The sequence below is a fragment of the Plutella xylostella genome, chromosome 9 (genome assembly GCF_932276165.1).
Source record: "Plutella xylostella chromosome 9, ilPluXylo3.1, whole genome shotgun sequence".
NCBI lineage: Eukaryota > Metazoa > Arthropoda > Insecta > Lepidoptera > Plutellidae > Plutella > Plutella xylostella.
In genome coordinates, this window is record NC_063989.1 from 10474423 (window position 1) to 10497774 (window position 23352).

The following is a 23352-nucleotide window of genomic DNA, read 5'->3' on the forward strand; positions in this document are numbered from 1 at the left end:
CTTGTGTTGGAATTCTATGTATTTGCCAGAGTTCCTAATAAATTAATATGTGCTTAGTAGGTCCATTGTTTATGTAAGTAAATAACTTATTTTATTAATAAAAGGTTTTTAAATATTTTAAATGTGGCTGTTTATCGTTTTTTTAACTTAAATCTACATTAATCTATACAAAACAATAAATAATAACAAAGTAGTTACATATACGTCTATTTACAGTCATATTTTTATTGACACAATACGAAATTTCTTAAATCACTAGGAACATTTTTGATGTAACCATTATAAAAGTCCGTAGCAGATATCTTTCTTTTGCCAACGATTCTTAACGACTTGAAATAAATATATCTTTTATCTTTACATAGCACTTTAATAGCGTGCCTTTTATCACAGTATTCTAGAGATCCTATTTGGGCATTAATATTTGTACACTCACCACTAACTATGAATGCATCGAATAGTTTTATCTGTTTATCTTTGAATTTTGTAGATAAAGGGTAGACGCCGTATATCGCTCTGTAAAGGTTGTATACTTCTGTGGAAGTCATTTCTGACCACCGCACTTCACTTATGTCTTTGGATATTTTCTTGGCTGAAACAGATGAATGAGAAGATTTTATGGTTAGTATTTAGACAGGTTGTTAGTGGGTTAAGTTCACATAATTATATTTAAACATAGGAAAAAATAATTAACCATCCTTCTATTTTGGTGAATGTTGTAGAAATAACCTACCATATGTTACTCCATCCTCACTTTGTGGTTGTGCATTGTTCAAACAGTCTGGTAGAGTTCTTAAACATTGGACCAACATGTTGGCGCCAATCTCTGATAGCTCTTCTGTCAGTTCAGGCAGTTTCACATCTTCGGATATAGGTACTTTCACTTGACTGATAATTTCACCTGAAAAGTTGGGAAGATTAGATGTTAAAGTAAAAGTAAAGTAAAAGAAATTTGGTAAGTACAACATTCTCTCTCTATATAATATTAGTATGATCATCATCATCATCATCATCATCAGCCTTCTATCGCCCACTGTTGGGTATAGACCTCCTTATTTGTACGCCAATTCTTCCGGTCCTGTGCCGCTCTGATCCACTGCTTCCCTGCAACCTTGCAGATGTCATCGGACCATCTAGCAGGTGGTCTGCCAACCGCTCTTCGTCCGTCTCTAGGCCACCATTCTGTGACCTTCCGTCCTCCCGACGAGCCAAGTGTCCCGCCCACTCCCATTTCAGTTCGGCGACCCGCATACCGACGTCGAACACTTTGGTCCTTTTGCGGATCACCACGTTGGGAATACGGTCTCTAAGCGAAATGCCTAACATGGCTCGCTCCATAGCTCTCTGTGCAACTCTGATTCGGTGCACAGTTTCCTTGGTCAGCATCCATGTTTCGGCACCGTATGTTAGTGTGGGCAAGACTCATTGGTTTAACACCTTGGTCTTCAGGCATTGTGGGATCTTAGACTTCAGGACATCATCTAGTTTTGAAAAGGCGGCCCATCCCAGTTGAATCCGCCTCGTGATCTCTTTGACCTGTGATTCTCGGCCTAGTATGATAGGACTATAGAAATAGTAAAAAAACTGACCAACATCAAACCGGTCCGCCCTGATCTTCATGAGCGACACTCCAGTCACCTCATCCCCTCGCAGCAGAGTGTGCACAATGGGCGCGGCGCCGCGCCAGCGCGGGAGCAGGCTGGGGTGCACGTTCACCATGCCTCTGGAATGTTGAAGTATGTTGGGTTAAGATACACAGTGATATGCAACAGCAACAAGATGCGAGACGCAAGGGCTATTTTTCATTATGTTGTTGACATCACTCTGATGCCAATAGGGAATATGCATGTCATTTAAATAAAGGTCAAATATTATTTTTAATAATCTTTGTTATTTCAAAATTATACCTATCATAATTTATTTTTGAGTGAGTAAATAATTGTTGAAAAGTACAAAAAACTGTGGTACTTTAATTCAAATCTCTGAAATGTGATGTATTTTCTTACAGCTGTGATGTAAAATTAGTTGACATGTCTATCTCAGAATAATCAATGGCCCTTGTTTTGGCGTGGAATTTAAAAAATAATAATAGAGCAATGTAAATCTATCCAATAAGAGTATAAAAAAAAATACATGCATATTCCCTATTATGTGGAGCTTTTCCTTTACTCCCTACCGAATGACCATAGAAGCCTGTCCTGATAAGCAGAGCATACTAGTGTAGTTAAGTAGAAACTTATACTTTTATAAATGATCTTAAATAAAATGGCTTGATCATTCAATTGAACTTTAATGAAATTATGAATCTTACATAATTTAATTACGATTTTAAGATACTTACAAAGGAAACTTTTCCAGCAGATCTTTTTTAATTAAATGACCAAATGCTACAATTAATCCAATATCATATTTGGCATTCTCTATTCCCTGTAATGGCCATGAAAGTGTTTTTATACTCTCGGACTCTGCATATTTTTCTATTATTGTCTTATGCTTGGAACTGTTTGCTGTGACTATATTCAATTGATTGATGATTTTCTCACTTTTCCTGAAATATAGAGGATAATAATGAAGTTAGTGTATTTATTCCACAAGTGCATAATAAATAATAAGCCAGTGACCAAGGTGTAATGATAGTATATATTTCACAAGTGATTTAACAAATTTGAGAAAATAACCAATTAAATTTCATTTTTAGGTAGTGACTGCATTTACTTTTAATATAATCTGGACAAGAAATGCAATAAATAACACAAAATTTGTGTATCAAAGTTATGTTAGAGTTAGTCCTAGTAATTTACCTTAAATCATTAATTTTCTTCAAGCTGCTTAAGGCTATTCCATCTGAACCGAAGAATAAAACATTAAAGCATTTCTTAGAACTTATAAATCTACTAAAACAAGGGCTTACATTAAATAATTGTTTAAATAACTGGGATTTTAGGTTATGCGCTTGTAATCTCATTTTGACATTTGCGCAATACTACCAACTTAACCAAGTGAAAAAATGTTTTTAAACTGCATTCATTTATTGCGTAACGCCACAGATTAACTAAGTATTAGTAAGTTGATGAATGTTCTGAGATTTTACAGTCAGATTTATTATAATCTCGTTAGAGAAGTACAAGTTCGAGTACGAGAGAAGTAGTTAGTACCTATCTACGTTCGTAGTATACATATAGTTAATTTTAAATCAATCCATTCACTTCAGTACACCAAAGTAAAGGTACCTACATTGTGATCGTGGTTAGTGGGTCATCTAATGCAGGTGAACTGGCGCTGCACTTGCAGATTCTTGATAATTTTATCTTTCAGAGTGGCTTTAGAGATATGGCTTGCTGAGAAAGTTTTTGTAATTTCCTATAAAATTTATCTTTTTTTGAACGTACCATCTTTTAAATACCTACGTACTTACCAACTCGTAAATTGCCTCTGGTTAACTGCGATTTCCGTGCAACTCACAGCAGGAAGTACCTTACCTTAAAAGTAATTATAATTAGGTACATAAGTACTTCATTTTATTTTATAATTTTAAGTAGGTAATTTTTTACTTCTCCAGATTGAGCAGAAAATGTGATTAGGCTAGTTTTTGGGTTTCAGTTCTGCTAACAGTACTTTATATCTAATACTTACCACTATTTTGGTTCGTCCATAGTTTAAGTCACAATGCACTAATGTCTGTTTTTTTATCTAAGATACAGATTGAATTCAAATTTGATGAACCGTTAAGAATTGACAATTAGGTAAGTAGTATCTGAGATTAAAAAAACAGACCATAGACAGGTAATAAATTAAAAAAAAACACTGTTCAACACTAACATCAACTCATTTAATTAAAGATTCAAAGAGATCACGTTCTATTCTATGTACATACAAATAGATTAATTAATTACGTAGGTACCTACCTAAGTGGGTAGATAATCAAATCTTATATCGGTATGACATGTACGTACATAGCATTGAAGAGAAGTATTAGGTACCTGTGCTTCATAACTAAGTACTTAAGTACCAAATTTTATAATTTTAGTTCGGTGGTAGTCGATAGGTACAGCACTTACTTACTTATACAGCAGTAGCCATCACCACATTATAGCATAGTTTAATAGGAGGTCTTCACATCCTAGTACCTGGGTAGGTACTAGGATAGCTAACCGAACCTAATCCTCATTATCATCAGTGATGTAGCATTTGATGAGTCATAGTACCTACTCACTTATCTACCAAACCTTTCAGGTATGTAACAGTTAGGTTCATGTTACATAATGCATCAAATCCTGCGTTATAAAAATAAAAGTCATTCCTTAATTTACATACACGGTGAAATTAATGAATCGTAGGTACTATTAGGTTTATTTACATTATAAATAGGAAACCCATTTGAAATAGGTTCCTAACTAAAACAATAAATTGTTCATAGGTTCGTAGGTATTGCTACCTACATGTTTACCGTCCTAGGTAATCATCAGGATCTACAGGTTGATTAAATCTTACACTAGCTGCCGATACACGAGGTCGTTATCGACTACTTACATATACGTCTATAGATTCGATTCGCCATAAATACGGCGCAGTGATCGATTAAACGAGGTCGATAACGAACCCGTGTGGCAACCGCAGGTATGTATAGGTATCAACCAAGTGCAAAGTGCTACGCAAGCCAGAACCGATCCGTCCTACAACTCCTAACTCCTACACATAGGAACCTACAACCTACTACCGTAGCCGTCCGAAAGTAGGTCAAACATCATCGCATCAAACTCAAACAATGAAACGATAAACGATTCAACTGTTTTGTGTTTACCTCAAGCTTTCCGGATTACGTCGATTGAAACAGAAGTTACTACCTACTGCACACGTATCCGTTCATTTGTTTCACGGACGATGATCAAAAATGGCGACCACACAATAGGAGCAAATCTGACGGCACAATTTAAAATTGTGCTCTGCCAAAACTTTTTCAAATTCTAACGTGTACAAAAAAAATATAAATTGTGTTCAAAATTATAACTGAAGTTTTGGCAGTTAGTCAGTCTGTTGTAGGAAGGTACTGACTGACTGACGAATACCTACTTAAATGTTTCTATATCAAATTGGTGGGAGGAAAGGTGGCTTTTCTTATTGATGATTAAAATACATAGATAAGTACCATAGAACCTCATAATCTCAGTAACTCAGTAGGTATCATGCTAACTACTAAACTAGGTTCTCTTAAGGTGTGTTAAGTATATCTAATGTGCATTGCACTTACATCGATGTACTGAAATTAACTACAATACGACTTACAATGGCCTATAGTTATAAGCAGTAGGTAGTTACCTAGATATCGTTGATATTAGTACATAATGAATTAGGTAGGTACATAACAGACATAATATCATCCTCTTTAAGTAAAAAAAAAGCATATTGATGAAGATAAGTTATTTAAATTCATAAAAAAATGGGGTCCTGTAATTATATGGTAGAATGAGTGATATCCAATTTCATTCAAAATCTTCTTTTCATAGAAATACAAATACATTATCCCAAGTGCTCCAAATAACGATCTCATCTTAATACTGAAGTAAAATACACTGTATGATTTGTAAATTAATGTCCTAATTATTTCGGCATGAAATATAATTTCTTTTCCTGATGTCCAGTGATGTTACTATGTATATAATTACTTAAACTACTTACAATACATACTTTGTTATATGCAATAAAGCATCATTTCTACAGAACTAAGTGCCTGTATACGTGAAGAGGTAACTACTAAGTACCTACAGCTTAATTATAACTTATTGCGATATGAGAAACAGATTTAAAACATTAGTTGGTAGACTACTTCTTTACACAGTACTAACTAGTTATTCGATTTTATTCGACAATAATTTTATCTTTCATCTTAAATATTAAAATAAATATTCCATCTCTTTTAAAAGCCAGTCTTTATCATTAAATACCTGCAATTGGACTCACATAATCGCTCGATCACTTATCCTACCCGCAAGAATTGACTTGAAACTTGACCTAGAAGCCCGCTACCCTCCCAACCCTATTGTAATTGCGTCGTCGTTCACGAAAGAAGGAAGAAGGTCGCGAGGGGTCAAGGGCCAAGTCTCAAGTGGTCAACTCTTGCAGACTCCAGTGTTTACAACACGGCGTTAGTGTCGAACGAGACCACGCTCCTGGTGGACCTCCGGTGGAAGCTGCGCTTCTTGGAAAACTGCGGCTGTCGGAACCAAGATGGCGGCGACACCACGTCGCCCTCGTAGCTCTTCATGGACTCGTTGATGCTGCGCTGAGAGCCCTCCCGCTCCGACAGCCGCCCTGACACAGACTTCACCCCCTCTTTACCCCGCTTCCCTTCCCCCTGAAACGGTATATCCTTCATCTCTACAACTTCAACGTCCGTCTCGCTGGAATCCTTACTGGGCCGGTGGTAGGTGGTGGCGTCGGTCGTGTAGCCTATAGTCCTCATCGTTCCCCCGTACTGACGCGACTTGCCCTTGCTGAACAAGTTCTTGATCTCCTTCCGGAACTTCGGATGCGTTATGATGTACACAAACGGGTTGATGCAGGCCGCCGTCTTGCAGAACAGAGCCGGGATCATGGACGACGTCGGAGTGATGAGGTCCCTATTGCCGAATATCCCCATCAAGGCGATGATAGCGTACGGTGTCCACGACACGAAGAATAGGGCTATAACAGCTATGACTAGAACAGCGAGTTTCAATTCGGCCTTCTTCTTGGCCTGCTCCTTGACGTGGCGCGTCGACAGGCGGTGGTCGTTGCTGCTGGTCGTGGAAACATTCCTCTTACAGATAACGACGCGCAAGATGTTAATATAACAGAAAGTAATAGTGGCGAAGGGCGTGACCCAGGCCGCGCAGAAGAAGACAAAGATGAAATATCGTGGCTTGACTTCATCTGTGAGATAGTCGAAGCTGCAAGACGTGAGGTAGCCTTCCGGGACGTATCGTCCGTAGCCGATGTCGAAGGCGGGGACGGAGGCGAAGAGCGCGGCGTAGAGCCAGGCGGCCACGGCCAGCACGCGAGCTCGCACGGCGGTGAGCGTGCCGAGACCCTCCAGTGGGCGCGCGATGGCCCAGTAGCGGTCCAGCGCGATGGCCGCTAGCGTCGCGATGGACGTGCAGCCCGTCAGACCGCCCAGGAACCCGTAGATTAGGCACCCTGGAACAATATAACAAATATTTAAGGTTACAGACGCTTGCCTAGTTTGGGGTTAGAGCAGCGTGTGGTGATAGGGACATGTCACTCTCGAAACTCAATTATTAATTAATAATAAGTAACTATTTTATATTGTTTTAAGGTTACTATAATTTGGAATGTTACTATAACTAGTTAATGAAGCTTTCTCCTGTTATTTACTTTATGTTTAACTTTTCGGCCCTCCAAGTCTATAAGTATAGATTTAAGATAGCATGTGTATTTTGTTTCCATATGACTGTTTGAAGCCAAAATAAAATAAAATAAATAAAAATTAAGGTTACCTATGTAGGTATACCTTGATACTGACTGTTAAAATTACCATAGAAATTAAAATTAAAGCAGACATGTTCTCTCATTCAACCAAGTCCCAAATAAATAAAGATAAAAAATATTAAATTACGAATACCTAAGTGAAGAATTCACCAAAGTATCTAACAATGTTATTGAACCATTGTAAACGACGGAAAGATTTATTTTTTGCAGGTAAATGACCTATCTACGTGGTAGAATGGAATATTTTGGCGTTAGGAAGAAGGACTACCTATATTGATCAATTACTTTGCTAAATAAGATAACAAGATAATAATTATGTATAATAAGCAGCCTTAGTTACAGTAGTAGATAAGTAATTAGCTCATAATAATGTTACGGATATGAATAGTGAATAGGTATTATGTATTGATACGGAGCCAACAATGAATACCAATTTGATCTGTCTTTCTCGTAGATACTGTGAAAGACTGTCTGAGGAGGACTGTTTGTATGAATGTAGACGACTTGCTTTATCTACTCGTAGCTACTTGGTTTTTTATAGGCTGTCTGACTGAACACAAATCTAGTTTAGTTTGTTCCAAAGAGCAAGAGCCTTGTCCGCTTGAGTGGGTTTCCGATTCTATTAAATTGATTTATAAAGGTACTGGTAGATATGTGGAATATTTACATAATCATTATCCACTGGGTAGGTATATTCCACCGTATTTCATTTCATGATATAAATCCACTTTATGAAATAATGATCATCCATAAATAGACATAAGTACCTGTATGATGAAATCATTCATCTGTCTTTTTAGAAAGAAGACTAAAGTGTAGGTACTTACTTAAATAAAATATGTAATGTAATCCATCGTAATCCTATATTTTCTATTTGCCATCACTAAACGAAATTTTGTTCATAGGTACATAATATATGTATAACCTACTATATGTGGGTTGGATACGTTAACATGTAAAATGTAATAGACTGAAGTGTACCCAGGAAGGTCCAATTAAGAAAGGATAACTTTAATTTAGGAGAGAACTTTGTTCAACGATTACAAAATTGCGTTTGCCTTAGGTGATATTTCAATTAAGACATATACTTATGTAGGTATACTGGTATAGGGATATGGTTTAACTTCCAAGCTATGGGGTAGAAGTTGTAGAATAAACGAACTTTATTTTTAACTACAAGCGACAAATTTCAGATTTTATTTTTTGTTGTGTGAAGTAGGTATTTTCATTTTCCGAATTCTTAAAACTAAAGTTTGGTAAAGGTAGAGATGGGTTTAGTTTAGGTGGGATAACAAAAATTCTAATAAAATACAATACAATAGATCTTATCATTTAAAAAAGCTAGGTATGGATCACAACCAGTGGCGTGCTTTGGGAGAGACCTAGGTCCAGCAGTGGACTGCTAGGCTGATGATGATGATGATCTTATCATTCAACGTAAGTACCTACAATACTGTATATTATCGTTTAACCGTATGTACTTAGGTACATGACGTTTATTGTTATTATTATTATGTTAATAACTCAGGTAAATTAATGTAAGCAAAATTATGTGTAAAATGTGTTGCATGAATTTTATTAAATAAGTATAAATTATGAATAAGTCTTTAAATTTTTCAAATTATTGTACCGGTTTCATAAAATTCCAATTTATTAAAAGTTAAACAAGTGTACAAGTATGTTTTAGACGAGAAACGATACAAGTAGTAGCACTTCTTACATATAAATGGAGTCGACTGTACCACTAGCTAATGCAGTCTGAAAAGGAAATAAAACGCATTCGAACGGGGCCGTTTCTTGCACAGCTGCATACGTGCACCGCATCCCACCGCAACGTACTTAGGTACATATTATATGTACCGCAGTATACATAACATGTACACTCACGAGCAATAAAAAAGTTCCACAGGAATAAATACCGACACCAAATAGCCTCAATTTAAAAAAAAAAATTAGTATAGAATTTGAACACAATATTTACGATTTTAGTTTTTAATATTCTGATGCGCTGTTAAATGTACTTCAATCGTTTTTTTCCGCTTAGGAGGAATTTGATGTTATGTCACTGGAACTTTTTCATTTCTCGTCAGTGCCACAGGCAGACACGCAATACTCATACAGGAAAATTGTATGAGTACCTACCTATCACCCGTTTTCAGTAGGTACTTTAGCCTGTTGCTAAAGAAACTTCTATTCCAGAGCGTTTTTTTTCGGAAAATGCCTTTGAATGTCTAGTATTTAGAGTCTACAAGTTAAAATAAAAACGTAAAAAAACGTAGAAAACCGTAATTTCTAGCGGAAACGAAATGAAATTCTACGGCCTTAACCGGAAAGCTTAGATAAAAGCTATGTATTTCGTAGCTACTATAAACCCAAATAATAAACTACAAATAAAGCATTCCGTTTATTCAAACAGCATTGATTAAGACGACCTTGTGGTTGTGACTCGTCCCTATTCCCTACTCTACCTGAGGTTTATTACTTAGCTAAGTAATTAATTGCTTAATTTGTTTAAGAGAACCTTTATCACAGGCTAAGTTAGAGACCACAAATCGGTACAGACGAGTCTAATCCGTTAATAACAACCTCACTGCTTTCATACTTACCAGGAATCGAGTGTTTTTCCGCGATAGTACGTAAATCTTTCTTTTGTTGGTTAGTTGACTGAAGGTTAAGTTACTGCTTACTGCTTAAGTACGCCGCAGTGTATGGACCTTTCACCGAGAAAAAATGACGATCCATGTGCCGAACACTGGAGTGGGCTATACAGGCAGTCTTTGCCTGTAAAGTTTAAAGTGGTTTTTACACCAGGCAATAAAAGGGGTAGCACATACTTCTGAAAGTTTTTCATATATCTACTTAAGTTAAGACCTTCCTATTAGTTCTAAATCTTGGTTGTTTATAAAGTACATGGCAGTTAGCACAACACTTTAAGTACCTACCTATGAATACATTGAGTACAATGTCAGATATATAAGTATACAATTAATTTGTAAAATCTCTGAAACTGTCTGCGATAATAATTAAATACTTACCTTCTTAGTTAATGTGATGTACCTACTTATATTTATTCACTTTAACAGTATACCCGAAGTACACGAAAAATGCCTGGCTACCCATAGCAAAGGGTACCCTAGTTTGGGAGCCAGGAACCAAAATGTAAACCTACTTATGGCAAATAAACGTTTTTCATTTTCATTTTCAGATGTACTAGGAATAAGGTATTATGGACTGAAGCCATTTTCCAGGAAAGATCGCCACAGATTTCCAAACATCTATTTCCATCCAGTCGGTTTTATATCCTAAGTCGAATATAAATCTGGCTAGGTATTGTCATTCTGTATGATCAAGAGATTTAGCCGAACCGACGTTATTAAACTCAGACAATAATGAGAGATGAGTTCTTCATTTTTGAACAGAATTGTGAAGAAGCTAAGACATTCTCGATAAAGCTCACCTCATGTTCTGAGTTTGATATGTAGTCTTGTTTATGGTTTTGATTTACATTGATAACATTATTATTATATTGTTATAGGCGTGGTTAAAGGAAGAGCACAACTTAATAGTCTTAATTTGTTATTCAAGTTCTAGAATTGTTGATTGTGTGGTCGTTTATTATAAAAACCCAAATCTCTTTTTTGATTTGTGCCCTTATACAAAACATACTAAGATATATCTATCTAGTGTCTACTTAGCCAGCTAACCGCTAGAAAATCAATTAACGTAACGCTACTTTAACGTAAAGTTCAAATTATACGATTTCTACACGGTTCACCTAAATACTACATACAATACAATACTCTTTATTGGCACCAAAATATAATACAAAAAACAACATAAAAATTGTTAATCTCTACCAGACAACCATTGGATGGAAGAGATAATAATTAAGAACATATTTTGTGAAAGCCGTAGCACATTTCAAGATCTTACCAGTTTTCCCGAGCGCCGGGCCGAGGTTGAAGGAGTTGAAGATGAAGACGGGCGTCTTGGCCAGCATGAGGAAGTCGCTCAGCGCCAGGCTCGCCACCAGGATGTTGCCCGGCGTGCGCAGCGACCGGCATCTGGGGGGAAACGGAGAAATTTCATTCAAATGTTCTTTATTGGAGCGAAGCTCAGTCGGGTGAGCGCCCGCTTCTCACGCCAGAGATGCGGGTTCGAATCCCGGCGCTGACATGTATCAATGAGTTCTTTGGAATTTAAGCTCTTACGGTGAAGGAAAACATCTTGAGGAAGCCTGCATATCTAGATTTAGCACATCTTGATAATATGTATATGAACCCACCAACCCGCAGTGGACCAGCGTGGTGGGAAATGGTCTAAGTTCTGAATTCTGTTGAACCCTAACTAACAACTAATATTATTATTTTTACTGTTGCCTTAGTTGAGGTGGATAAGACCATACGTATTCACAATTTAAATAATAATTTGCTTTACTTATTTATAGTTTGGATCATTTACATCGGGAGCATGTTATTTACATCCTGTATGCAATAATATAAATAATATTTAACATCTATTCCTGGATAGAGGACAAGCATCAGAATCAGAATATTCGTACAGATAGCAAAATGTTAACTACTTCTTAACGCGACGTGGCAGCCGTCCAAGCAGACTGGCTTGTTTTCTCAGCACTTGTGGTCGGATATTATTGTTAATGCATCTGACATGTGACGATCTCAGCAATAAACTCAGAAGTCTAGTACAAACAAATGCACATGCCCTTAATATCAGTATTGAGCAAAGTTTGATTTCGTGGAATAAATGATTTGACTAAAATTAGATTGCAAATACCTATATGTTTTCAAACTCAGCTCCCTATAGATTTAGATAGGAGACCTAAATACGAAATTGATTAATTTATTTCGCTGTTTCTAAGTAAGTATAGAAATAAATTAGTATATACTTTACCTAAAATCGAGTGTTGGCACATTGCTTTTAGAGGACGCACTAACTCTGGGTAGGTAGGTAGAGGTACGGTGGCCTGCGCCTAAAACTATACAGGCGGAGTTTTTAAAATAGCGATCCCTGATGATGAAGGGACCTGCTACATCTGTTATAAATCCGGGGACGTATTGTGTGAGATATGTGTAGCAGTGGTGTTTATGTGGATGTGCTTGAGCAGCATGTGAGCTTGAGATCGCTATTTTAAAAACTCCGCCTGTATACTTTTGGGCGCAGGCCACCGTACCTATTTTGTGTACTATATAATTATATTTTCTTTAGGGTAACTCACATAATGGAATGTACTCCTTTTGTATAGTTTGCATTATCGGAAGTGGTCTTATTAGAAGTGTTTAGGATTATTTTGATAACTACATACCTACTGAAGTTGTTTTATGGACAGTAAGGATAGGGGATAAAGTTTGGAGCCAGCCAAGCATAGTGACCATCACCCCCATTATTTAGTAGTTGTAGGAAATGGAATCTTTCCGTCCTTTAAATATTACTACCACAATATCCGTAGCAATTTCCGCTTTGGAGAGCAGCGACCGATTTATATAGAACTAATTAATTGCAACTTCTTAGTAAAACTTATTTATTCTTAAACAAGACAAGTTTTAGTAAAGTTAAGGCAGCGTTCCCACTACGCCGGACCGGCAGATCTGCCGAAAACCGGACACCGGACAGAGTGTTCACATTACATCGGATCCCGGAAGAAATTCAGACAGTCCTCAGTTGAATTTGGACCTGCGCCCACAATGGACGACGAAATTGTTGTGTTGTGGTGGTATCTTAATAGAAGGCAAAATAAAAGAAAACATTGGGTACACCCTATTTTACGGGAAAGATTTTCACTTGGAACATTTGAAACATTAATGGGTGAACTTAGAAGAGACGAATCAAACCAGAAACATGAACCAGAACATGCGTGCCGAATGACGTGAGTGGAACACGGGCGGGGCTAGGGGAGCACGAGCGGGGCGAGCGGGGGACAGATACCGGCTAGTGTTGCCCAAATGCAAGAACAAGACGAGACTTAGCCAGTCTTGGTCTTGGTCTTGCGCCAATACACCTGGTCTTGGTCTTGGTCTTGGTCTTGCGCCAATACACCTGGTCTTGGTCTTGGTCTTGGTCTTGCGCTCCCAGTCTTGGTCTTGGTCTTGGTCTTGGTCTTGCAGCAAGAGTCTTGCAAGTCTTGCAATTACCTATTAGTCTATTACTATTTATTAAAGTTTACTTTTTGATTTTAATAGATATTTTTTTATTCGCTATGTTTATGGTATTAGTCGTAATGCGCATAGGTCCAGTTTTTCATTTTCTTTGATACAGTTTTTTGCATCTCATAGAATTCCTAAGCGTACTTACCTATACACCGAACTGTTACACCTAACTACTCAGTGAAATAGCGCTCTGCAAGACGCAAGAGTCTTGCAGGCTATGTCTTGTTCTTGCTCAAGTCTTGCACGGTCAGTCTTGGTCTTGGTCTTGCTAAAAATACGCGGTCTTGTTCTTGGTCTTGGTCTTGCAAAAACGCAAGAACAAGACCAAGACTGCAAGACCAAGACTGAATTTGGGCAACACTAATACCGGCACAAACTCGTTCACATTACTCCGGGCCCGGTCGTTCTACCGGCAATTCGTAGTGACAAAACGTTCGGTAGAAATGCCGGGCTCGGCAAAAATGCCGGACCCGGAATAATGTGAATAGCTTCATATAAATTGTACAGCCACTAGCTCTTCCGGCAGATTTACCGGCGCGGCAGATCTGCCGGTCCGGCGTAGTGGGAACGCTGCCTTAGTTGTAAAGATTAGATATTTTACCACATAATTTTACAGCTAACCTTCTTCCTCATCTATAAAATAGGTAGCCTCTGCTGGATATGGGCCTTTACACCGTTATATATTAATATAGTCCTTGGCCTTCCTCATCCAACAACCAGCCGAGGACTGCCGACTCTCGGTTTCCTGACATACATTATGTCTAGCGACTATCTATAGTAGCTGTCAGTTTGTCTTCAGGCCACGACGTCGGATGCTGATCGTAAATCAGACAACAGGCATCAGGCAATGTCTCGTGTTCGTCTGGAGATGTTTGCTTAGCGAAGCATCTAAATCTATATTATGTAAGCCATGCTTTTTCGTTTTACAAAATTAGGAGAAGAAGGAGACGCTTTCTATAAGATTTTTATTTGTATGAAATATATATTTTTTTGCAATGATTTCAAAAGGAGGGACGCGCCCGTCTGAACATTTTGCTAAATGAAAATGTCAAACAAATTATGACTCATACAGGATGTAGCTTTAATAGTGGTCCAACCAAGGGGGTGTTGTTTCGGATGGGGAATATTTTTTTAAATATTAAATAAAAAATTGGACCAACCTATGGGTAAAATTATTTCAAATTTGGGTATTTGATGGGTTATTGTATGATGTATCACCCCCTATTAACGCTACACCCTGTACATTATATGAGATTTTAGGGCCAGCGCGAGGGTGCCATTTTCTTGAGCGCTTGGCCCTGTCCTATGATTTTTTGTAAGTGATTAAAAACATATGAAAAACAGACTCTGATAAAACACGAAAAACACCTGAACTTTAACCCTCAACCATTGATGTAAGTAAGTACTATAAATGCCTCCAATACACAATACGGCCTTCCCTTTGTAACGTATGTTGGCTGTAACCTGTTTGATTTTCATACGAGGTTCAAAGGTCACGAGACGTGGGGTGAAATTGTGAAAAGTCGCATTCGACATTATTCAGACCTACGGAAATGAAATGTTCTTTATTCGACGTAAAATTTTATAATATTTTTTCCAGTCATAATATTACTCTACCACGGCTAGTAACAAGACTCAGCTGAATATGTTCATGCAACTTGGTATTAAATTACATTAAACCTATAGTAAATATATATGAGATTATGTTTGTACCTATGTGTACACTGTACAAGGTACGGTGGCCTGCGCCTTAAAGTATATAGGCGGAGTTTTTAAAATAGCGATCTCAGGCTCACATGCTGCTCAAGCACATCCACATAAACACCACTGCTACACATATCACACACAACACGTCCCTGGATTTATAACAGATGTAGCTGGTCCCTTCATCATCAGGGATCGCTATTTTTAAAACTCCGCCTGTATACTTTTAGGCGCAGGCCACCGTACATACATCGAAAGTACAGATAGAAAAAGAGATAAGTATCCTTCCAGCGTACCAGCACCCTGCCGAGTGATGTATGACACTTCAATAGAGAGAGCTTGTGTGTGTTTCGATTAGGTATAGCTATGTATATGATTCTACATACTCTTCACCCATTTATCTTCCACCTGTTGTGACTATCAGGATTAGACAGTTTGTGCTGGAGGTGGATACTTTAGCTGTTTTGTTAACTATAATTACATGTCCTTTTCCTTCACTTATATTCATCTATCACTTTGTTGTCGGTCGGTAAGAAACCATTTGTATGCATTAGGTCTCGTTTACTCATCAGTTACCATGACAGTAGCCTGAGCCTGTAGAAAATTAAATATTACATTAGCTTGGTAGCGGATACAAATTAAAAAAAAATATTATTCAATGCAGGAACCTACATAATCTCATCCTATGTTACATCGATATTATAATGGGGAATATATGGAAATTTTATAGAAAAAAAACACAAAAACGGATGCGTAATTTTATTATTAATTGGCGCCACGAAAGCATGGGGGCTCGTTTAAAAAAAGGTCATCGGGGAAATTAACTAATCCAACTCTCTCGCCGCTCATACATATCAATGAGTTTATACGAATTCATTTCATTTCATTCAACTTATTTAAAATTGCATGTCTGCATATAGCTTTAATAAAAAACATACACCACTTCTTTTTCGTGTATTTATTGATCACTTGGCTATTTATTTAGAACCTCCAATTATACCAAAATAAAATCTTATTACAGCATTTACAAATCTGTGATTGTAGGTACCTATAGAGAATACAAATAAACTAACCATGTTTCACAATGTTTCAATAAAAATAATATTTGCGATAAATATAACTGAAAAAACGGAATAATGGTGTGAAACATTAATCAATTTACAAATTTTCAATGACATCATAAGTTTTTTTGAATCAACTATTTCGACTCATCGTTGTCCCCTGTCCACCCCATCATCGCGAAGTCCCTCAGCATGGCCGCCTGCTGGTTCTTAGCCAGAAACCGGACCCACTCGCGGATGCTGTCGCCCAAAGACCACAGCCGGGTGCCGTTCACTTCTGGAGGTGGAACTTCAGGCATGGAGTCTTTTTCGTCATGTCTAGCTGAGCGCTGAGAACTCTGATCCGGGTATTGACTGGAAACCTTCATGTAGCACTTGAATAGGTTTGGTTCGGTGTTCAGGCAGTCTGTTATGGAATCCATGAATTTTATTGGGTCTGGAAGAAGATTATGGAGTTAGTTTTTACAAAGTAATAATAAGTTTATTATTTAATAAGTTTATGGTACAACAATAAAATTATCCAACTAATATACTAATAAAGGCGAAAGTTTTTTAGTATATGTGTGTATGTTTGTTACTTCTTCACGTCAAAACGGCTGAACCGATTTTAATGAAATCTGGTATGGAGTTAGCTGACACCCTGGATTAATAGGCTAGGCGGCTTCTTATCGCGGAATTCCCATGGAAAACTTTTTAGGGGAAGTGAAGGTCGCGGGAAAAGCTAGTTGTTTGAATAAATTCTGAGATAGACGTGGTACGTTTTAAGGTTCTTTTGAATTTTTCATTGAGTGATAACTACCTACCAGTTAAAGAAAATAATAATCTCTCATCTCTTACTCGTTACAATTGCAAGCTTAGCGTTGTCGTACTTTAGGTATCATTGATTGTAGATTTTTGGCCCTGACGAGTGAAACCTTGGGCAAAACACTGCGCACTGGTTTAATTAACTCACGTCCGGGTAAATAGGGTGGGCTGACTAAGTTCGGCATTTCAATCTAGATAGGTATATTAACGGCAGCGTAAGCCACATATAGCAGGCTTAATAATATGCTTTAGAGCCTATGGAAATATGACAAATATTATGAATGTAGACACAAACGTTTTTGTGTCCCCACATATTTATTTATTTATGTGTTTATCTATAAGTAACAATTATATAACCTTAAGTAGGCTGTTATTAATATTGTGTGCAGCTTAAGCATTGTTAATTGCGAATATGTCGGTGGCAGTAAGCCCTCTAGAGGTTGTTACAATGGGATACCTTAATGTGCGTCTATGCTGCCGTAGGTACTTCATTATATAATTAACTAATAAAACATTGAAATTCCGGCAAATAGACGTATTTACTCACGAGTTGGTGGTTTTTCATTGTCTTCATCTTCACTATTTTCACTTGTTTTGTCTTCAGTTTTCGGTACTTGTTCTTCATTATTACTTGTATTATTAACAAACTGAGCCAAATTTTCGAAATCTACATCTTTATTGAAAAAATACATGGCTTCTTTAGGGTGTTTTCTCAGGAAGTTTACCCATGGACGCATGCCACCAACTAAAGAGTTCAAATGCTTAGTTTTATCGAATCCCTTAGGTGGAGTGTTTGGGATAGTCGCTTTACCAAACTTCTTATTGAAATAACCTTGTCGAACACCCTTCTTTGAAGCTTTCAGGTGGCACATCATGAAATCAGATTCAGTGTTTAAACAAGTCCATAGATCTTCTTGTTCTGAAAGCAATTTATGTTTTAATTAGAGTGTTATTGTTAATCGCAGGATTATGAATACATAATTTAATTAATGAAATAAAGTCAAACTTACGATTATTACCAACTGTTGTTTGTCCCTGTTCTCCATTTGGTGGATCTGTCTTATCATGTTCATTGATCTTAGTATTATTATTGACTTGGTCATCATACTCATCATTGCTGACTACAATGATTTTTGACCCGTCATTGTCACTAGCAGCACTCTTTCTATTTGTTGTTTCATCAATATTTTCAGTTGCGTTGCTTTTCAGGGCCGGTGGTGACGTTTCCGGAACATAAACTTCATTTCCTGTTTCATTTTGTTGTCCATCAGTTGCCGGATCAGTAGCGTATAAACCACTTATGAGAAAAGAACAAACAAATATTAAAACTCTTTTCGACTTCATGTTTTCATAGGAACGTCACTCTCGCGTAGTAGAACAATTTCGACTAATTACAAAAAACTACTTTATTTAATGGCTTACGTTTAATATGTTATCGAAATTGAACCATCTGTTTAAATAAGCCAGTAACTTTTGTTTGATGACTATTAAACACCCGTATACTATACAAATAGTTACCTTGTAGCTATCTACAAAACGCAATGAAATCGAACGATGATGTTAATTTCATTGAGGAAATTTTCCTTACACCGAGCGTTGGAAGGCAGTAAAGCAATCTCGGGGGTCACTCTATATGAGGAGAAAAGAATGCTACGCGGGCCCACAACTCTATCTCGTTGTATTTAACGTGCAGATTGCACGACAGCTCTCGTTCATTCGTTTTTCATCAGCATAGAACCGTGATGGTATACCTATAGGATTCCGATGAATCCGTTTGCGCGATTAGATAACGTGTGTCCTATTTTCGAATGCTATTCGATCACTCTCGAAATGCTTTTAATAGAGAGATACCTACATATTTTTTGAAGAGTAAATGGCCTTAGCTACTACATTTTGTACGGTGGTACCAAAAAACTCTTGTACATAACGTGAAACAGTAAGTACCTAACTTAAATCAGGTGTTTTGTACATTTCCAGTAGTCTTTGTGAGAGATGTTTGTTCAAGTAAATTTGCGCGTTTGACATCACACCGCTCACGAAAATGACTTTTATATGAGAAGAGTTAGGGACCCGATTCCAGTGTTCATGGTAGGTAGTTTACTCACATACGAAGCCTGACGAGTCGAGTGATGCTGCCCTCACAATAATAACCTCCTCGCTCTGGATACTGCCCCAATATCCGATGTCGGCCCATTGTCAACGTCACAAGTAAGTTATGGCTTCGTCCGTCCGTGACAGTGTGACAGTATGTGTGATTAATACACTCACGAGCTATGAAAAAGTTCCAGTGGGAAAAGCACAAATTACTCCTAAACGGAAAAGGCTAAATTTTGAAGTATCAGAATATTACCAACTACAAAATTTAAGAGCTCTAAAACTAATTAGCCTAGAATAAAATAGTACCTACCTATCTTAATCAATAAAAAATATTTTCTAGGTCACCGCGAATTTCGGGATAAAAGTAACCTAACTTCTGTCATACAGCTTTATGATGGTGAAATTGGTTCAGTAGTTTTTGAGTTTATTCGTACCTACATACAAACTTACATAAAAACAAAATATTTATCATCACACAACCCATCACGTCCCCACTTCTGGGGCACGGGTCGCCTTTCAATGAAGGCCTACCTCACCACGCTGGCCTAGCGGGTTGGTGGACAACAAAATATAATTATACTGTCAGTTTAATTATTGTATTTTGCAATTTTGGCGGATATACTGTAGGTATGCGGGCGTGCTCATTCACAAAGCGAGCGTCTGGTTTCCGTGCGGATAACTGCTTTAAATTAATTGTTGTTTATACTTTTAACCACCAATTAAAAAGAGGGGTGTTATAAGCATGCCGTGTAATGAAAGAACTACTTTACCTGTGGATTAAATACCAAAACGGATCGACATCAATACAGCTAAGATGTCTATAAATTTATAAAATAATTAAGTATTAAGAATTTGGTGGTAGGTAGGTAAGTAGTAGGGGGGGTATGACCTAGATTCTGTTTAATGAAAACCCGGTTAGGAACAAAAGTGTTGTTAAAAGTAATTGAGTTTCATAGTTTTAATTTTAGTTTTTCCAGTATCTTTGTGAAGCAGGAAATTGACGAATAAATTTAATTGTACTTATTACTTTATCATTTCTCCGCCATAAAATCAGCCGGAACGCGTTTATATGAAAAAAAATGGCGGTGGCGGCGTCGCCCCATCGGTAGGTAAGTAGGTACTTATTAATGTGTGTTTGTAAGTAATTTTCGATTATTTTATACATATTCACTACATTGAGGTGTTTCAGTGAAAGAGAATGAATTATTAAATGTAATTTTGGTGTATCCAAACTTATTAAAACGAGTACTTAATGAAATAAATTATCATGAAAATATTATATATTATAAAAATTAGTATGGATTGATTGCATTATGAATTCATTACCTTATTCAAAAAATAATTACTATACTTAACATTTATTATTTCTGAAGTATAGATTTCCGCGGTCGGCAATAATGTATTTTCGATAAAATATATCTCTGACTACGATCGTCTTTAAATGTTGACAAACTTCTATGGCTGGCCGGAAAAACATGAAGACAGTAGATATCCACCACTTACTTAGTATAGTTCCTAAATAACATAGTAAGTCTGCAGACTAATGGTATTGACCTCAAAGAGTATAAATGAAGGGACATTCATCACGAACCTTCTTCTGTCTATCGCAGATCGTAGACGGAATAAACAACGCCTAGCTATGAAGAATATACAATACATACAGGGAGGAAAAAAGGAATCGGCCACTTGAGGGAAACTATCATAAATCTTCATTTTATTACGACGCTGCAAAAATATTACAACAAACAAAACTGCATAAATAGTTTTAGAAGATAAATTATATTCTAGAATTCATTCATGCATATTTCACGCATATTGTCTTAACAATAGACCCGCCGCACATAAAAAAAACCTTTGTCTCGCGGGCTTTCGTTTATTGCTTAAAACGAAAACGCCTAAACAAGTGTTAACAAAGTGATCTCTTCCTTGATTGCAAATGATACTAAAGTCCTCTACTTTATTAATTGTATACCGGGCTCCAATTTAACGATCGTGCATCTAGTGTTAGTGTTCGTTGTGAAGTGTGTTCCTGGGCAGAGTGATACAGCTCCCCCACAGGCGCGACGGAAGGTCTCTACCCAACTCAACGCTACACCCAGAAGCAGAACCGTGCGATAATTTGGTGAGAGAATTCCAATACATACGATCTAGATACCGCCTACGAAGAACAAATCAGGAGTATAACACATTAACTTGCGCTAGTGATTAATGTTTTGATTGGTGACGCTGCACAAATTCCTAGGAACCATCTAAATGTGTAGTGTTATAATTTAGTTATAATTATAGTGTTAATCTTTCCGGGTAACATACGACGACACTCTCTGCCAGCCAGAAGCAGCGACGCGCCAAATCTAAACAAAACGCTGGTGAGATAAATCCATACTGTTTAATACTTTAGATGCTTAACCCCCGAAGACAACGTGAAAACGCCAGCTAACCATCAGAATAACATAACCAACAGTCAAGTAGGCCAATAAAAACTATATCGTCAACACAGTCACAGGCATCTGAAACATAATACCAGCGGCTCATATCTCATCAAAAGCCCCTATAAATAAAACCAAAACCTTCACATCGTGCTAGACAATAGGCACACAGCCTTTAACTAGGTTTTCGAACAACCTACAGATTCAGTTCCGTTGTCATTTTGTACTAGGTGTTAGGTATACTAACTTAGGTAACTATTAGTACATCCCTTCATGTGGTGATAATAACATAACAAGTAGTGTGTAGGTACATTATAACATAAACAATACCACACCCTAAACAATCGTGCTCTGTTTTATTGACCTTTCTGTAGACAATATTATTTACCTAATCAAGCCCTGGAAATATAACATACCTATACTCCCAAATATCCTGCGACATGTGCAGACTCGCTAACATTAACTAATATTTATTACCCCACAGCGAAGAAACCTCTTAGTATTAAGCCCTCTTACAGATACACAAAAACAGAAAAAGATTCAGTGAAAAGTATTTAAAAAAAAACAAAAACGTAAAGCGCAAACTTAACCAGATGCAAACTATAAAATAAAAACAAAGTAACATTGAACCTAGGTAAAATAAACACATTCCAAGAGTCCAGCAGAGAAAGAACCCGAAACAATACCCAGAAATTGCTCAACATCTGCAAGTCATAAACAAGAAAGCGACGCAACACTGCCGATACGAAAACAATAACCAGAAAAACCAATTAACAAACAAGAGGAACAACGCAACCCTAGGCAATAAAACTTTAAATTATTAAATAAAAAATCAATACTTTAAATTCACAATGGAAATCATAAAGATGCTCGGGGACGGAAACTGTTTGTTCAGAGCTTTAGCGCACCAAATAAATGAACTGTTCCATCTAACTTTTGACCACGCCGCGATACGAAGAGATCTAGCTAGGTACGTTAACGAACACCACCAAGACCTAAGTATTGAATTAGCCATAAACATTCAGGGTGAAACTGGCCGGTCTCGCTATCTTAAAAGCCTCTACAACGATGGCATTTGGGCAGGTGAAGAAGTTATTATTGCAGCCGCAAACTATTACATAATTAATGTAAACGTCCACCAGAAAGACTGCATGCTGACCTACAGGCCAGAAAAACCTGCTGAACCCGTAGGGGATATAAACATATTTTTCGAAAATAACCACTATGATAGCCTAATATTGGAACCTGACAGCCTAAGCAACGGCCAATCGCCGATCAAAGCACAATCAATAACACAAACCGAAACGCAAATCTCAGTTAACAGTCCTGAGGATGTAGCTGACGACACGGGATATACACTAATAAGAACAAAATCATCGTATATCAAAAAATACCTAGTTAACAGCCTTAGTATAGCAACATGGAACGTGAGAGGAACGTCCTCACCAGTAAAAAAACAAGAATTGATCATGAACTTGCGCTAAGAAACATACACGTAGCAGCTATACAAGAAACAAAAATGACATCTGGTATCTTCGAGTCTAAAAACTACACGTGGCACCTGAGTGGAGTGAAAACCACAGCTCATAGAGGTCTCGCTATCCTCATAAGTAA

At 37.3% G+C, this 23352-nt stretch overlaps 3 protein-coding genes across 3 annotated transcripts in view; all 3 read right to left on the reverse strand.

Moving 5' to 3' along the window:
* Positions 1-116: 116 nt before the first annotated feature.
* Positions 117-2978, reverse strand: LOC105387923 (methionyl-tRNA formyltransferase, mitochondrial). Its single transcript, XM_048623229.1, has 5 exons — positions 2799-2978; positions 2339-2545; positions 1587-1720; positions 731-898; positions 117-589 (listed from the first exon to the last, which is right to left on the reverse strand). Exons 1-5 carry the CDS (start codon positions 2960-2962, stop codon positions 225-227), a joined length of 1038 nt encoding a protein of 345 aa, XP_048479186.1. The 5' UTR covers positions 2963-2978; the 3' UTR covers positions 117-224.
* A 3075-nt stretch (positions 2979-6053) lies between these two features.
* The window catches only part of LOC105381585 (opsin Rh3), a 60005-nt gene continuing 42706 nt past the window's right edge, over positions 6054-23352 (reverse strand). The window contains exons 2-3 of the mRNA XM_011551343.3: positions 11416-11546; positions 6054-7170 (exon numbers count right to left, since the gene is read on the reverse strand). Coding sequence (XP_011549645.3) covers positions 6128-7170; positions 11416-11546 — 1174 coding nt within the window. The 3' untranslated portion in view covers positions 6054-6127. The remainder of the gene's footprint in view (positions 7171-11415; positions 11547-23352) is intronic.
* On the reverse strand, positions 16095-18611 carry LOC105381583. The gene is made up of 3 exons (XM_011551341.3): positions 18226-18611; positions 17763-18134; positions 16095-16847 (listed from the first exon to the last, which is right to left on the reverse strand). Exons 1-3 carry the CDS (start codon positions 18557-18559, stop codon positions 16549-16551), a joined length of 1005 nt encoding a protein of 334 aa, XP_011549643.3. The 5' UTR covers positions 18560-18611; the 3' UTR covers positions 16095-16548.

Excerpts from the sequence above, each read along its gene's own strand:
- LOC105387923 (XM_048623229.1), bottom strand. The coding sequence starts at position 2,962 with ATGAGATTACAAGCGCATAACCTAAAATCCCAGTTATTTAAACAATTA. Across the intron at positions 2,546-2,798 it reads AAGAAAATTAATGATTTAAG|GAAAAGTGAGAAAATCATCA; the intron begins GTAAATTACTAG and ends TCTATATTTCAG. Across the intron at positions 1,721-2,338 it reads CTGCTGGAAAAGTTTCCTTT|AGGCATGGTGAACGTGCACC; the intron begins GTAAGTATCTTA and ends TCAACATTCCAG.
- LOC105381583 (XM_011551341.3), bottom strand. The coding sequence starts at position 18,559 with ATGAAGTCGAAAAGAGTTTTAATATTTGTTTGTTCTTTTCTCATAAGT. Across the intron at positions 18,135-18,225 it reads AACAACAGTTGGTAATAATC|AACAAGAAGATCTATGGACT; the intron begins GTAAGTTTGACT and ends AATTGCTTTCAG. Across the intron at positions 16,848-17,762 it reads CAATGAAAAACCACCAACTC|ACCCAATAAAATTCATGGAT; the intron begins GTGAGTAAATAC and ends ATCTTCTTCCAG.